The sequence below is a fragment of the Amblyraja radiata genome, chromosome 38, assembly GCF_010909765.2.
Source record: "Amblyraja radiata isolate CabotCenter1 chromosome 38, sAmbRad1.1.pri, whole genome shotgun sequence".
Taxonomy (NCBI): Eukaryota; Metazoa; Chordata; class Chondrichthyes; order Rajiformes; family Rajidae; genus Amblyraja; species Amblyraja radiata.
This window is the reverse complement of record NC_045993.1, coordinates 11,786,063-11,799,041: the sequence shown is the minus strand read 5'-3', so window position 1 is coordinate 11,799,041 and position 12,979 is coordinate 11,786,063. Positions and strand designations below refer to the sequence as shown.

General features: G+C 44.3%; 2 protein-coding genes and 1 non-coding gene across 3 annotated transcripts in view; 1 reads left to right on the top strand and 2 right to left on the bottom strand.

Annotated features, from left to right (window-relative positions):
- mcm5 (minichromosome maintenance complex component 5) overlaps window positions 1–5,434 on the bottom strand; it is a 23,948-nt gene extending 18,514 nt beyond the window's left edge. Inside the window, exons 1-3 of the mRNA XM_033013367.1 lie at window positions 5,153–5,434; window positions 1,781–1,907; window positions 294–422 (exon numbers count right to left, since the gene is read on the bottom strand). Coding sequence (XP_032869258.1) covers window positions 294–422; window positions 1,781–1,907; window positions 5,153–5,319 — 423 coding nt within the window. The 5' untranslated portion in view covers window positions 5,320–5,434. The remainder of the gene's footprint in view (window positions 1–293; window positions 423–1,780; window positions 1,908–5,152) is intronic.
- Window positions 909–981, bottom strand: trnar-ccu. The gene has a single exon. It is a non-coding gene; the product is annotated as a tRNA-Arg (tRNA).
- LOC116966968 lies at window positions 5,427–12,798 on the top strand. Its single transcript, XM_033013368.1, has 6 exons — window positions 5,427–5,659; window positions 7,050–7,148; window positions 7,811–7,910; window positions 8,418–8,480; window positions 9,268–9,358; window positions 10,802–12,798. Exons 2-6 carry the CDS (start codon window positions 7,092–7,094, stop codon window positions 12,522–12,524), a joined length of 2,034 nt encoding a protein of 677 aa, XP_032869259.1. The 5' UTR covers window positions 5,427–5,659; window positions 7,050–7,091; the 3' UTR covers window positions 12,525–12,798.
- The last annotated feature ends 181 nt before the right edge of the window (window positions 12,799–12,979 follow it).

Below are 12,979 nucleotides of genomic sequence, written 5' to 3'. Positions count from 1 at the left end.
CACTCTGTTCTTTAGTTAAGTATGTTGCCCATTTTCTTATTTAAAAAAAAAGCACCATTGCGACCACCTCCGATAGCTGCGGCAGCCCACACTCTTGCAACAATTTGCCTTGACCCTGGAAAGCTACTTCAAGACACTGTGGATGACTGGTGAAACCAGTTTTATCTTTTATGGTTGTCTTGGAGTTCACAGTCCATTGTCCTGAACCCTACAGCTTTAGTGAACTGCAGCACCATTTCCGGGCATGGGTATTGGGTGTTGTCTCCCCTAGGGAGACGTTCCCTCAGAATTACCTTCAAGCTGCGAATATTAGCATAATTGGCATCTGAGTGCAGCATGACCTGGATGTCTTGCAGGATCTCTTCGCCTGCGGGCCGTGGACGGGTCACCTCATCGGCCACCTCCTGCGCTGCCTCTTCCAGCTATGCAAAAAGAGGAGGGAAAAAATAACGGACTCCAGCATCACACCAGGCTAAACAATGACCCACTCTACCACTTACTCCTGTGTAATCTCTTCCCCCACACAGGCCCATCGGCACCACTTTGATTCTCCCACTATTTAGCTAAATTAGGAGTAATTTATAGCTGTATATAATCCATCAACCATCACAACTTTGTAGTAATGGGGCGCTCAGGGGAAGCTCGCGGTGGGAGGTAAATGGGGCACTCAGGGGAAGCTCGCGGTCATATGGAGAACAAGCGAACTCATATAGACGGCACTGAAGTTCAGTGTTGTGCCAGAATCACTAAACCCCTTAGGCAGTAGCATCACTGCACCGGTCATTCCTTAATATAAATTATCTTTATGCCTGGTTGGAACGCAAGAGATTGTGCGAGGATTAACACAAAGAAAACAATACGTTGAAGTGCAAACTAAACTGCAGCCAGAGAAAGGCATTATGTAAAAACACCCCAGATGGGACTCGAACCCACAATCCCTGGCTTAGGAGGCCAGTGCCTTATCCATTAGGCCACTGGGGCTGGACAACAAGCACAATCCACATAAATCTCTAGTTTCAATTACTGATTCAGTGTGCAAGCAGGGGTTCTGCTGCCTGCATTCCACCCACCCTCAAACAAGTATTATATTGCTACCTAGTTACTGGATTTCTACGGGGAGATTTAATAGAGGTGTTCAGATCCAGAAAAAATTTGATAATAGGTGAGGTGATGGGAACGGGGAGACGAGAAGAGAATGGGAACGGGATGGTACTAAAAATGGATGCACACCGACCGGGATGGGGACACAGAAAAGAGGGGGGGGGGTTGTTACTCAAATTTGAGAATTCAATGTTCATGCCATCGGGTTGTAAGCTACCCAAGCAGAATACAAGGTGCTGTTCCTCCTGTTTGCGCATGGCCTCACTGGGAATAGAGACCCAGAACAGAAAGACCAGTATGGGAATGGGAGCTGAAGTGATTAGCAGCCAGGAGATCTAGCAGGCAAACGCAAGTATTCGACGAAACGGAACCTAGTCTACGCTTGGACCGATTTGGATCAAGCCTTATGGGAACTAGTAGGCCTCAATAAATCTCTTTCCAAATGTTCCTTCTCGAGTGGCCCTGATTAATACTAGATTATCCAGCTATTGAATCTCTCTGTTCCACAGCAGGAGGTCAGATCAGGTCAAGTTGCACCCTCTTGCCAAGCCCCAAGAAAACACTCTCCCAAACCCAGCAATCCTCTGGTTCAGTGCCGGTGTCGTGTGGAGTGATTTCTGCGTGCAGTGTGCAAGGTTCCCAGCACTGCCATAGTACCCATGCTGCACTTGAGCTTTACCAGAGGCAGGTGTTCAGACGGCTGCTTCAAGAGGTAGTCGGCCAGATCTTCATCGAAACTGCTCAGGTCTTCCAGCAACACGTCGATCCAATATTCTCCCAGGTTGTAATGGCGTTTAAGTTCATCTCTGCATGTTGGGGTAGGGAAAGTGGATAGCAAAGATATTTAAATAAATGGACTCCGTTGTCAAAACAGAACCAATGCAGGACCTACCCGACACTAAAGATAGACACATAAATCTGGAGTAACTCAGCGGAACATGCAGCATCTTTGGAAAGAATGGGTGACGTTTCAGGTTGAGACCCTTCTTCAGACTGAGAGTTAGGGGAGGGGGAGATACAGAGATAAGGAATAACGAGACATCAAAGGGGGTGGAGATCAAGGAAAATGAAGACAGATCATTGTTAGCTAGGAGAAAGTAACAAATCAAGCATAGATAAAATGTACTCATGGACAGTCAGACTGGTCGGAGAACTGGGAAGGGATGGAGAGAGAGAGGGAAAGCGAGGGTTACTTGAAGTTAGAGAAGTCAATATTCATACCATTGGGGTGTAAGCTGCCCAAGCGAAACACGAGGTGCTGTTCTTAATGCGCTGGGCCTCACTCTGACAATGGAGGAGGTCAAGGTCAGAAAGATCAGTGTGGGAATAGGAGGGGGAGTTAAAGTGATTAGCAACAGGGACATCGGGTAGGTTTAGGCAGACTGGGCGGATGTGATCAGCGAAATTATCGCCGAGCCTGCGCTTGGTTTCACCAATATATAGTTCACACCTGGAACAGCAGAACAGCCGATGGTGATGGAGATGGGAAGATGTGGCTAGTGGTGGGATCTTGTTGGAGGATTATGTGTTGTATGCGACGGCTGCTGGAGATCTAGGGGAACTCTGCCCCTGTTGCGACTGGGGGGAGGGGGAGCAAGAGCGGAGTTGCGGGATATCGAGGAGACCCTAGTGAGGGCTTCATCTATGATGGAAGAGGGGAACCTCCATTCCCTAAGTGAGGACATCTCAGATGTTCTGGTATGGAACACCTAATCTTGGGCGCAAACGCGTCGTAGATGGAAGAATTGGGAGTAGGGGATGGAGTCTTTGCAGGAGGCAGTGTGGGAAGAAGTGGAGTCGAGATAGCTGTGGGAGTCAGTAGGTTTATAATACATGTCACTGACACGGACCTAGCCAAGTCTAGGTGAAGAAGGAAGCAAGCATGCTGCATCTGTATAGCATCCTTAACAATCTCAGCACCACTGAAGCAAGGACATACTGTTTGAAGCTGACTGAGAACCCTATTGCTCTCCAATGCATCAACGTGCAACGATGGATCAACATTAGTTTCTGGCAATGGTACTTGGATGACAGCCACAATGCAAACTCTATCCCAGACACCCACTCCATCCCCTTTGCTGGCATGACACTGGACTTGCCTGTCTGCAAACAACCCATTGCATTAAGAGCATTCAGGCCCAAGTCAATACATGAGGGGAGGGGAAGCAAAGCAAGTCAAGAGAAAGGGGGAGGAGCAGGAGACAACCACTTGGGGTGAGCTGGTTAATCGTGATGGGAGGCAATGATCGTGTTGGTGACAGAAGGTTTGTCGACACCTATAGCAGCATAATCCCAACCAAACTCATTGTTTGGAGTCAACAGTAGGCCCGGCCATGGGTGAACAAGAGGAAGAGGACTGGACTTTGTTGCCTTCCCCCACAGTGGGAACCATTGTGGGGGATGTTTTTTATGTTTAATGTTAAATTCTTTAATGTTGTGTTTTACTTCTATTGGTGTGCTGCAAGTGGCAACTCAAATTTCTCTACACCAATTGGTGTATGTAACAATAAATGTCCTTTGCAACTCTTTCTACCTCATAATCCATCAACCACAATTGGTGAATGTGTCTAAATGCTACTATAATTCTCAGCATTGGTGTCTTGCAAGGATGTGCTCTCAGCCTCTTATTATATATACTTCCTATGCACTCAACTGCACAACCAACTTGTGGCCTAACTCCATTTAAAACTAGTGATCCAGATCTCGAACAATGACGTGACATAGTCAGCAGCACAAAGGGCCTAGTTATTAACTTCAGGAAGCAAGATGGTGTACACACCCCAGTCAACATCAATGGTGCCAAAGTGGAAATGGTCAAGAGGTTCAAGATCCTAGAAGTAAATATCAATAACAATTTGTCCTGGACCAACCAATTGAAGCTATGGTCGCCAATTCCCACCAACACCCCTACTTTCACAGAATGTAAAGAAAGTTGAGCATGCCTCCAACAACTCTTATCAATACACCGTAGAAAGCATCCCATCAGGATGCATCACAGCTTGGTTTGGCAACAGCAAGAGTGTGTGGCATGAAAATAAACCTTTTGACACAAAAGTACTGCACTGGGACAGACAACTACTCTGGAGAACCATCAGAATATTAAACACTTTTACCTTCAAACAAATTTACAAACTAGAAAACAAACAATAGTGCAAAGATAAAAAAATACCCTTGTGTGTGTGTGTTATAAATATATATGTATATATTATTTTTTATCTTTGCACTATTATCGTTTGTTGTTTTTAGTATATATATATACCCAAACTAAAAATAGTTTAAAGATAAAAAATAATACCTACATACATGCACAAACACGCATGCTTTTTTTTTGTTTATCATGTGTTTTACATAGTACTACGTTAACAAATCTCTTGTGCTGCTACAAGTTAGAATTTGTTGCGTTTCAAGACATGACAATGAAACACTTGACTCTTGGATAGGTGACGTTTAGGGTCGGGTCCCTTCTCCAAAACATTACATTCACTTATCCATGTTCTCCAGAGATGCTGCCTGACCTGCAGAGGTACTCCAGCACTTTGCACCCAGAAGGGCGATTCTGGTGGGGGTGGAAGAAAGGGATCAGTGACAGAGAAGGGAAATTATTCCAGGCAGGGGCGGGGGGCGCTCATATGGCACGGAAGGTACAGGGGGGGGCGATCATGGGGGCAGGAGAGGGGGGCGATTAAGGGGGCGGGGGGGGAGCAACCGGAGGGGCAGGAGAAGTGGGGATCTTAGTGGCTGGAGTAGGGGGCGATCACAGGGGCAGGAGAGGGAGGCGATCATAAGGGATCGATTAAAGGGACATGGGGGGCGATTATAGGTGCGGGTTCTTAGGGGGCAGAAGAGGTGGGGGCGATTCAAGGGGCAAGAGGCGGGGGGCGATCGGAGGTGCAGGAGAAGGGGGGGCGGTCATAGAGGCAAATGACAAGGACGAGAGAGGGGGGGGGGCTTCACGTGGGAGGAGAGGTGGGACGATCATAGGGGCAGGGAATAGGATGGGGGAGATGGAATGGGTGGCTAATTGCACGCCTCCCGGCCTCCTGGCGCCGACCTGTATTTGAAGGTGAAGCCGGAGCGGTCGCTGCCCACCCGGTACTGCCGCAGGAACTCCCGCATCCGCTTCTTGATCTGCGTGCGGAGGAGCTGCCCGTCGTCGGTCTGCGGGTCTGGCCCGAAGCTGTCGCTGTAGTACACGCCGGGGTCATCGAATCCCGACATGGTCGGAGCTGGGGGGGACGGAAGGCTGGTCGACGGGTCTGGTCTGAGGCGAACGCCGGCGACTATCTCCCGCTACCGGAAGCCGCTCCGCTCTTCGCGCGCTGGCGTTTCGCGCCTAAACGCCCCCCTTGGTAACAGCGCTCCCATTGGCTGCCTGGTGGAGGGGGCGGGCGGCCTATTGGTCAGCGCCGCTCCTGGCCCCGCCCTCCGCGGACGCTTGGCGCGAAACCGGAGCGGATCTGACGTTTTTACGGGAGGCGGCGCTTGGCTGAAGGACGTTGTCCTGGGCGACAATCCCGCGGCCTTCACGCAGAGGCTCACAGGCAAAGATCAGCGTCCGGTGGGTTCTAGACCGCGTCGATAGACACAATGCTGGTGTAAACAAAGATCCTACAGCTATAGGATATTTGGGTGCAAGTTGGGCGGAAATCGTGGGGAGACCTATCCACCCCCTCATGCTCTGAGAGGTGTCGGGACAATCTCGGGCGGAGATCCCGGGTGGGACGGGTGGGTCGCGCCCATCCTGTGTTTTGAGAGATGGAGGACAATCCCCCCCCCCTCCTCCACCCATGTTTTGTAATCCGGAGGTACACAAAAAAGCTGGAGAAACTCAGCGGGTGCAGCAGCATCTATGGAGGGAAGGAAATAGGCGACGTTTCGGGCCGAAACCCTTCGTAATCCGGATTTTGAAATTCGGTGGGGAAAAAAAATCTATTAAAATTTCCGCGAGATGGTGGGGGTGTCACTGCCAAGCGCTTGTTAAATGTCCCTATTAACCAAAGATCTTTGCTATTAAAGGTACACAAAAATGCTGGAGAAACTCAGCGGGTGCAGCAGCATCTATGGAGCGAAGGAAATAGGCAACGTTTCGGCCCGAAACGTTGCCTATTTCCTTCGCTCCATAGATGCTGCTGCACCCGCTGAGTTTCTCCAGCATTTTTGTGTACCTTCGATTTTCCAGCATCTGCAGTTCCTTCTTGAACAGGAAAGGAAGGGAAACGCACGCAGTTGTCAAAGTGGGTGCATTAATACACCAACATCAACTTCTGTCGAGAGAAGGTCAACTTTGCTGAGAGCATTCAACCTCTCGTTGTCCCCTCGGCCCACGTGGCTGGTGGGTCTATATTAAACTCTGATCCGTCACGACACTGCAACTCTCTAATTCACCAAACCTTGACACACTCGAATTGCCCGAGTCCGCATCTTCTGCTCGCTGGTGGGACAAGAGCGAGCAAAGATACGAGGAGTCGCATTTCTGTAGCATATGTTTGGTGCAGAGATACAGCGCGGAAACAGGCCCTTCGGCCCACCGAGTCCACGCCGACCAACGATCCCCGCACACTAACACCATGCCAATTAACCTAGGGAACTGAAGAAGGGTTTCGGCCCGAAACGTTGCCTATTTCCTTCGCTCCATAGATGCTGCTGCACCCGCTGAGTTTCTCCAGCTTTTTTGTGAACCTAGGGAACTGCACGTCTCTGGAGTGTGGGGAGGAAACCGGAGCACCCGGAGAACAGGTCACATTATTATTCATTTTTTGTCCTTCCATTTAAAGAGAAATCGGTCACAGTATGTTACAAAAAAAAGCTCTGATTAATTGTTTTGGAAGTACAAAGGATTCCGAGTTAATATGAATTTAAATTTACTTATGTTAAGCAGTAATTTACGTTGTACGGTGCACTAGTGTGTCATGTGTATCTGATTGTCTATTTCTGATCTTGATATGCAGATCAATATCTTTGAATTCTGGACTGAAAATAATTAATTGACGATGGAACCTTCAGAAAGAGTTAGAGATGTCTGGTATCAGAGGAATCCCGTTTCAGCTGTGAGTATGAGTAGGCCCTGCTAGCACCTCTTCTAGGCTCCAGACTAAGTCTAGTTCTCTATCCATATCCCTCATTTCTCAACTTGGCCAATCCCAAGCAATTTCTACTGAGGATGCTAAATTTGGATTCTGGATCATTTGAAAGACTTAAGACCTATTTGTCCACATAATCATCCCTACCATGTCTGGTTGAATCCATTTATGCAATTTAGAGAAGAAATGTGAAATAAGCTTAATATGCATGATATGGCAACAGCTTTCAATTCTACTGAGCTACCTGTATTGCTTCTCTTCCCCTGTTTCTAAATGACACTGCATACTTTCTAAAGAAAAAAGAGAAATGAATGAATCTAGTAAAACGATGCACTATGTAGGGTGACTATTCTAATACATTGGAATGGATTGAACATTCACCTCTTGTTTAAGTTTTTTTAGTATACTTACTGAGAAAAATATGCAGAATAAATGCAAATACAACATAGACTCAGACAGTGTGTGGGTATTCCAGCATCTGCAGTTCCCTTTTGAACAGTGTGTGGGTATTGCCGTTTTGTGCCTCTTAGTGTGTAAATTCATGGCACTAATAATTTCTCACTGTTCAATGAAAAGTATGTCCTTTGGCTTCACTAATAATGTTTGTCTTTTGCTGTTTCACATCAAAGCTGAATAAGGTGGAGAGGAAACCTTCAAAGCGACTAAAGTGTGAGCAGACTGCTATTGATTCTCATTTAACAGGAAGGACAGTCAAATGGATTGTAAGAGGTATGTCTTAAATGTTCCATTGCTCTCGACCTGTCGTTAACTAAGAAAAATAATCACCAGCTTTAAGAAATAATCAATGATATCCCTTGTGATAAAATAAGGCTTTTAAAAAAAATCCTATACAACCAACAAGCCTTAAACAAAAGGTACTATACATGTAGATGTTTTTTATGTTGTAGCTGCATCTTTACAATTGTTTGAAATCAAGGATATTCCCACAGGTTCCTTAGGAAATATTGAAATGAATTTGTTCAAATTTCTTCTCAATTTGCCTATTTATCTATGATACTATAATCCATCTCCCTTTCAAAAGCTTTATGTAAGGAAAGAACGCTACACGGTGATCGACTGCCACTGAAGTTACTATGATCCAATAGTATATAATCATTGTCATCATGCAAAGCTTCAAAGACCTGTAATACCTATATATTTTCATGAAATGAATACAGATATTACACTAGTATTTGAGTTTGTATCATAAATTGTTCTTTTTTTTTTTTAAACCAGAGGCAAGCCCAGAAGAGCAACCATCTTCTGTGAATTCAGATTTGACCAAGTGTTGCAATGAAGGTACCGATATATTTGCAGTATTTGTAATGAATTGAGTTGTAAATTTAATCCATACAATTTTGAATACAGTACAGGCTTCAAGGCCACCTGAAAACAAAGTCATCTTTCTTTATTTTGTTCCTAGAATACATTAAGCTTATATCTATCTATTGTATCTAAAATTACTATTACACAAAATATCAGCCCAATTATTTAAACATGTATTCTCAGATTCTCATGAGATTCATTTTAGCCATCAGGGTATTTTCCAGTGTGTAGCAGGCGGTTCAAGTATCTGAATTCTGGCCCCATGCACACAATACCATGCATAATTCCCTCACCAAGGTAGTGCAATTCATAGAAATCTATGCTGAATGTATGTGGACTAATATAATCTGCATGCCAGCAAATATTACAAAGGTAATATATACAAAGATCCCACAAGCTCCAAAATGGCACACATAAACTTGTTCTTTTTATCTGGAGCTAACTCTACCTGTGACAAAACGCATGTTTTTGCAGGACACCTGTTTTGAACATGCATGATATGCAAGCTCATAGTTTGAAATATCATTGATAATAATATGTGGAAAACTATTTTTTTAATCAAGATGACTTGGGAGCATGCATGGCCAGTTCAAGGTGTATTAAAATGACAATCATTTACTAATATTTTCTATTTTGCTTTCCTTCATTTCTTTATTTAAAAAAAGTTACAATTGCAGAAAAGCAGTGTTTCTACTGTATGGTGTCAGTGCACTTTATCTTTTATGAAATTAATCTCCCAGAAAATATGCTTGATCTGCAGATTTCCATACTCCGGTTTATCCTTCACCTCAAATAAAAAAGGAGCGACAAGGAACACTACATTTATTTTTCCAGATGCCACTTTCCAAAAGGTATATTTTAAGTGCTGATCAACTACCTATTTCATTTCACTTAAAAAAAAAAAAATTTGCATGAATATTATTGCATGGAAGAAACGGCAGGAAATCTGCCATGCACGAGCAGCCCCTTCTTGTTCAGTGACCCCATGCAATAATGTTACTTAATATGTGCATACCTGGGACGTGCACTTATTTAGGCTAGATTCAGTCTCATTTTCATCCATTTTACCTCGTGATATGCAATTTGCACTGAATGTCAAAAAAATAAATTGTCATTTTTTGTCGTTAATAAACTGAAGGTTGTCACTTTGATTACCTGTTATTCATCTGGCTTGGTAGACACCACAGTTAGTTCACAAATCACAAGAAATATGTACATACACCAATGGTGATGATGGTTATGTAACTCTTTTGTAACGGAGAAGGGGGTCGATGTATTAATTGTCTCCCTCCTGATGAAAGGAAAATCTCTGCCTATTTCTGCCGTTTTTTCCATCAATACTGCAATCTAAGTACACGTTCATTCATGATTACAGATAAATTATATCACATAAAATGCACCCACAAAAAGTCATACTCTTCAGTTTTATGTTGTGAAGATTTCATTAAAATTGAAGTGACAACCAGAGAGTTGCATGTATTAACAATAAAACATGACAAGTTTATTTATTTATTTTTAAAAAATATATATTTTTATTAGAAGCAAACACATATTATGGTAAAAACATTTCATGTATATCAGTCGTACATTATTAATATTATCAATTGTGGATTGATTCTGCTTCTAGTTTTTTTTTATAGATAGGGAGTAAGAAAGAAAGAGAAAAAACACAAATGTCAAGATAAAAAAAGAATGGAATGATTTACTAATAATACATCATTGGAGATAGGTTTGTAAATGATAAAGTATAACTTTTCATCTAATCCTGAGTTCTAGGTTCCCGTGCTGAACCGATCTACCCCTTCAAATAGTCAATGAATGGAGACCATATTCTAACAAAAAGTTCTTGTTTGTCCATTAAGACAAGTCTGATTCTTTCCAGGTGTAGGTTCTCCAATATTTCCATAATTCACATTTTAATTGTGGGGGTTATAGGGCCTTTCCAAAATTTTAATATTAATTTTTTCCCACAAGTTTATTTTGACACCCAGTATTGATTAAATTCTAGATCTAGCTAACTAACCACGAGATCTGACATCATATTGTCACAGCATGATTTTGCAGTATCTAATGTTTATGTCAGCTTGATGAAATACTATTGGAAGAAGGCAATATAAACATCTTCAGACCATCAGACGTCTGAAAGGCCAAAATTCAAGTGCAAATTGATTTACTACAGCAAGGTCTGTGATATTCATGCAAAACTGCAGTTTAAATCGCCTTTGAGAGTTGTTTACTATCTTGAATGATTGAATTCTTTGTATCAATTATTGTTTATCTCCTTCCATTCACAGTCAAGGCAGTGCGGACTTGTCATCCTATGCAACCAGTCCTGTCATTATAATTGCAAACAGACCAGAGATTCCAGTTACTGCATCTACTGCTAGTCCAGTCAAGACCTCTCCAATCAGATCAGGAAGTCCAGGCATGACATCTTCTGCTACTACACCAAGTAGTCCCGTTTTGTCATCATCAGCTACCAGACCAGACACTCCAGTGTTGACCAGTGGTAGTCCATGTGTAAATGTAGTTTTCCCAACTGATGATCCTTTGTCCTCGTCTCCAGAATACGGGAATTATGAACCACCTTGTTCCATTCATGAAGGGACTTCTTTGACATCTCCCTCTGCAGAAGCTGCACTGACATCAAAGTCGTTGCCACAGACACCCAACCATCCGACAAACCTTTCTTCTTTGCCAATACAGCGTTTGAGAAATAGATCTCTTAAGTTTCAGGCAAAGTGGTTTAAAGAGTTTCCATGGCTCCATTTTGAACCAAATGTGGATGGTGTATTGTGCCATACCTGTGTAGTAGCAGCAGAACTGGACTTATTGAAAATGTCAAAGTACAAGGAGCAGACGTTTATCTCGAGAGGTTTTAAGAACTGGAAAAAAGGCATTGAAAAATTCACAGTTCATCAAAAGTCTATATGCCACAATATTGCCAGTGCAAACTTGTTTCCTAGCAACGAGCCATGTGACGTTAATGCCCAGCTGGGCGAACGATTAAGCCAAGGACAGATAGTGGCCCAGAAATCCCTAGTGCAGATAATTGAAGCGCTGCAGTATCTGACCCAGCAAGGTCTGCCGTTACGTGGGAACGATGACGGTGAAGGCAACTTTACAGCATTGCTTAACCTCTTCTCATCTCGTGACGGGGACTTTAAGACATGGCTGCAGAAGAAAACAAACTATACTTCTGGACTGTGCCAAAATGAGATTCTTCAACTTCTAAGTCACCATATACTCAGAAGCATTTGTAAAGACGTTCAGTCGACACCATTCTTCGGTGTTATTGTTGATGGGACTCGGGACTGCACAGGCACCGAGCAAAAGTCGATCTGCGTTCGCTTTATGAATGAAGTGTTTGACATTAAGGATGAGTTTGTGGGACTGTACCAGATGAACTCCACGACCGGAGCAGACCTGGCGAGGATGATCGTCGACGTGCTCACAAGGTTGCAGCTGCCAATCGACAACTTGCGGGCCCAGGCTTATTGCGGGGCAGGAAACATATCCGGATGCCAGGCGGAAATTAAGAAAATTCAGCCGTTAGCCACAGACCTGGTGGAACAAAAGCAACTCTCCTCGATGCTTCTAAAGGGCGATTATCATCAGGATTTGGTAGACAGGTTTCCTGAACTTGAGACACTTCACTCAGAACTTACATTTTTCAGGATGCGGTTTCCACGGGCAACTATTGAGGAGTACAGGCAGGTTTTCAAAGGGATGTGTCCAGAAGTACGACAGATGTTCCCTCGAGTTGAGGCACTGTTAAGACTGGTTCTGATATCTCCAGCCAGTCCATGCGAGGCGGAACGATCGTTCAGCACACTACGCGGCATTAAAACGTGGCTTCGCACCACCATGTCTCAGGAGAGGCTGAACCATCTCATGATCTGCAGTGTGCACAAGGAGCGGCTATCAAAAGTGGATTCTCGCATCATAGCTGAGGAATTTGTCGGCAATAATGAAGATACCAGGCGGCGTGTATTTGGAAAGTTTCACTTGGAATAGGTGGTTGTCAGTGAATGGAATACATCATGGTTACATATTGGGTGGAACTTTCAAAGTTGTTAAATACAAGATTCAAGAGGGTTTATTGTCAGTACAGCCATATTCACAGTGCAATGAGATAGCGTTTCCCTAGAACCTCGGTGCTACATAGGACACAATTGGACAACATGCTACATATAAAGATACTACGCTATGCACATGGTTGCATAGTCTGGCTGTGAGAGACCGTATGCTTTGGTACCTTCTGCCAGATGGGAGGGGGGAGAAAATTTTATGTGAGGGGTGGGTGGGGTCTTCCGCAATGCTGGTTGCTTTGCGGATGCAGCGTGTGGTGTAGATGTCTGAGGATGTGGGGGGGGGGGGGGGGGGGGGGGGAAGGGGAGAGACTCCGATGATCTTTTCGGCTGACCTTACTACTCGCTGTAGGTTCCTGCGGTCCATGCGGGTGCAGTTTC

Excerpts from the sequence above, each read along its gene's own strand:
- LOC116966968 (XM_033013368.1), top strand. The coding sequence starts at position 7,092 with ATGGAACCTTCAGAAAGAGTTAGAGATGTCTGGTATCAGAGGAATCCC. Across the intron at positions 7,149-7,810 it reads AGAGGAATCCCGTTTCAGCT|CTGAATAAGGTGGAGAGGAA; the intron begins GTGAGTATGAGT and ends TTCACATCAAAG. Across the intron at positions 8,481-9,267 it reads GACCAAGTGTTGCAATGAAG|ATTTCCATACTCCGGTTTAT; the intron begins GTACCGATATAT and ends CTTGATCTGCAG.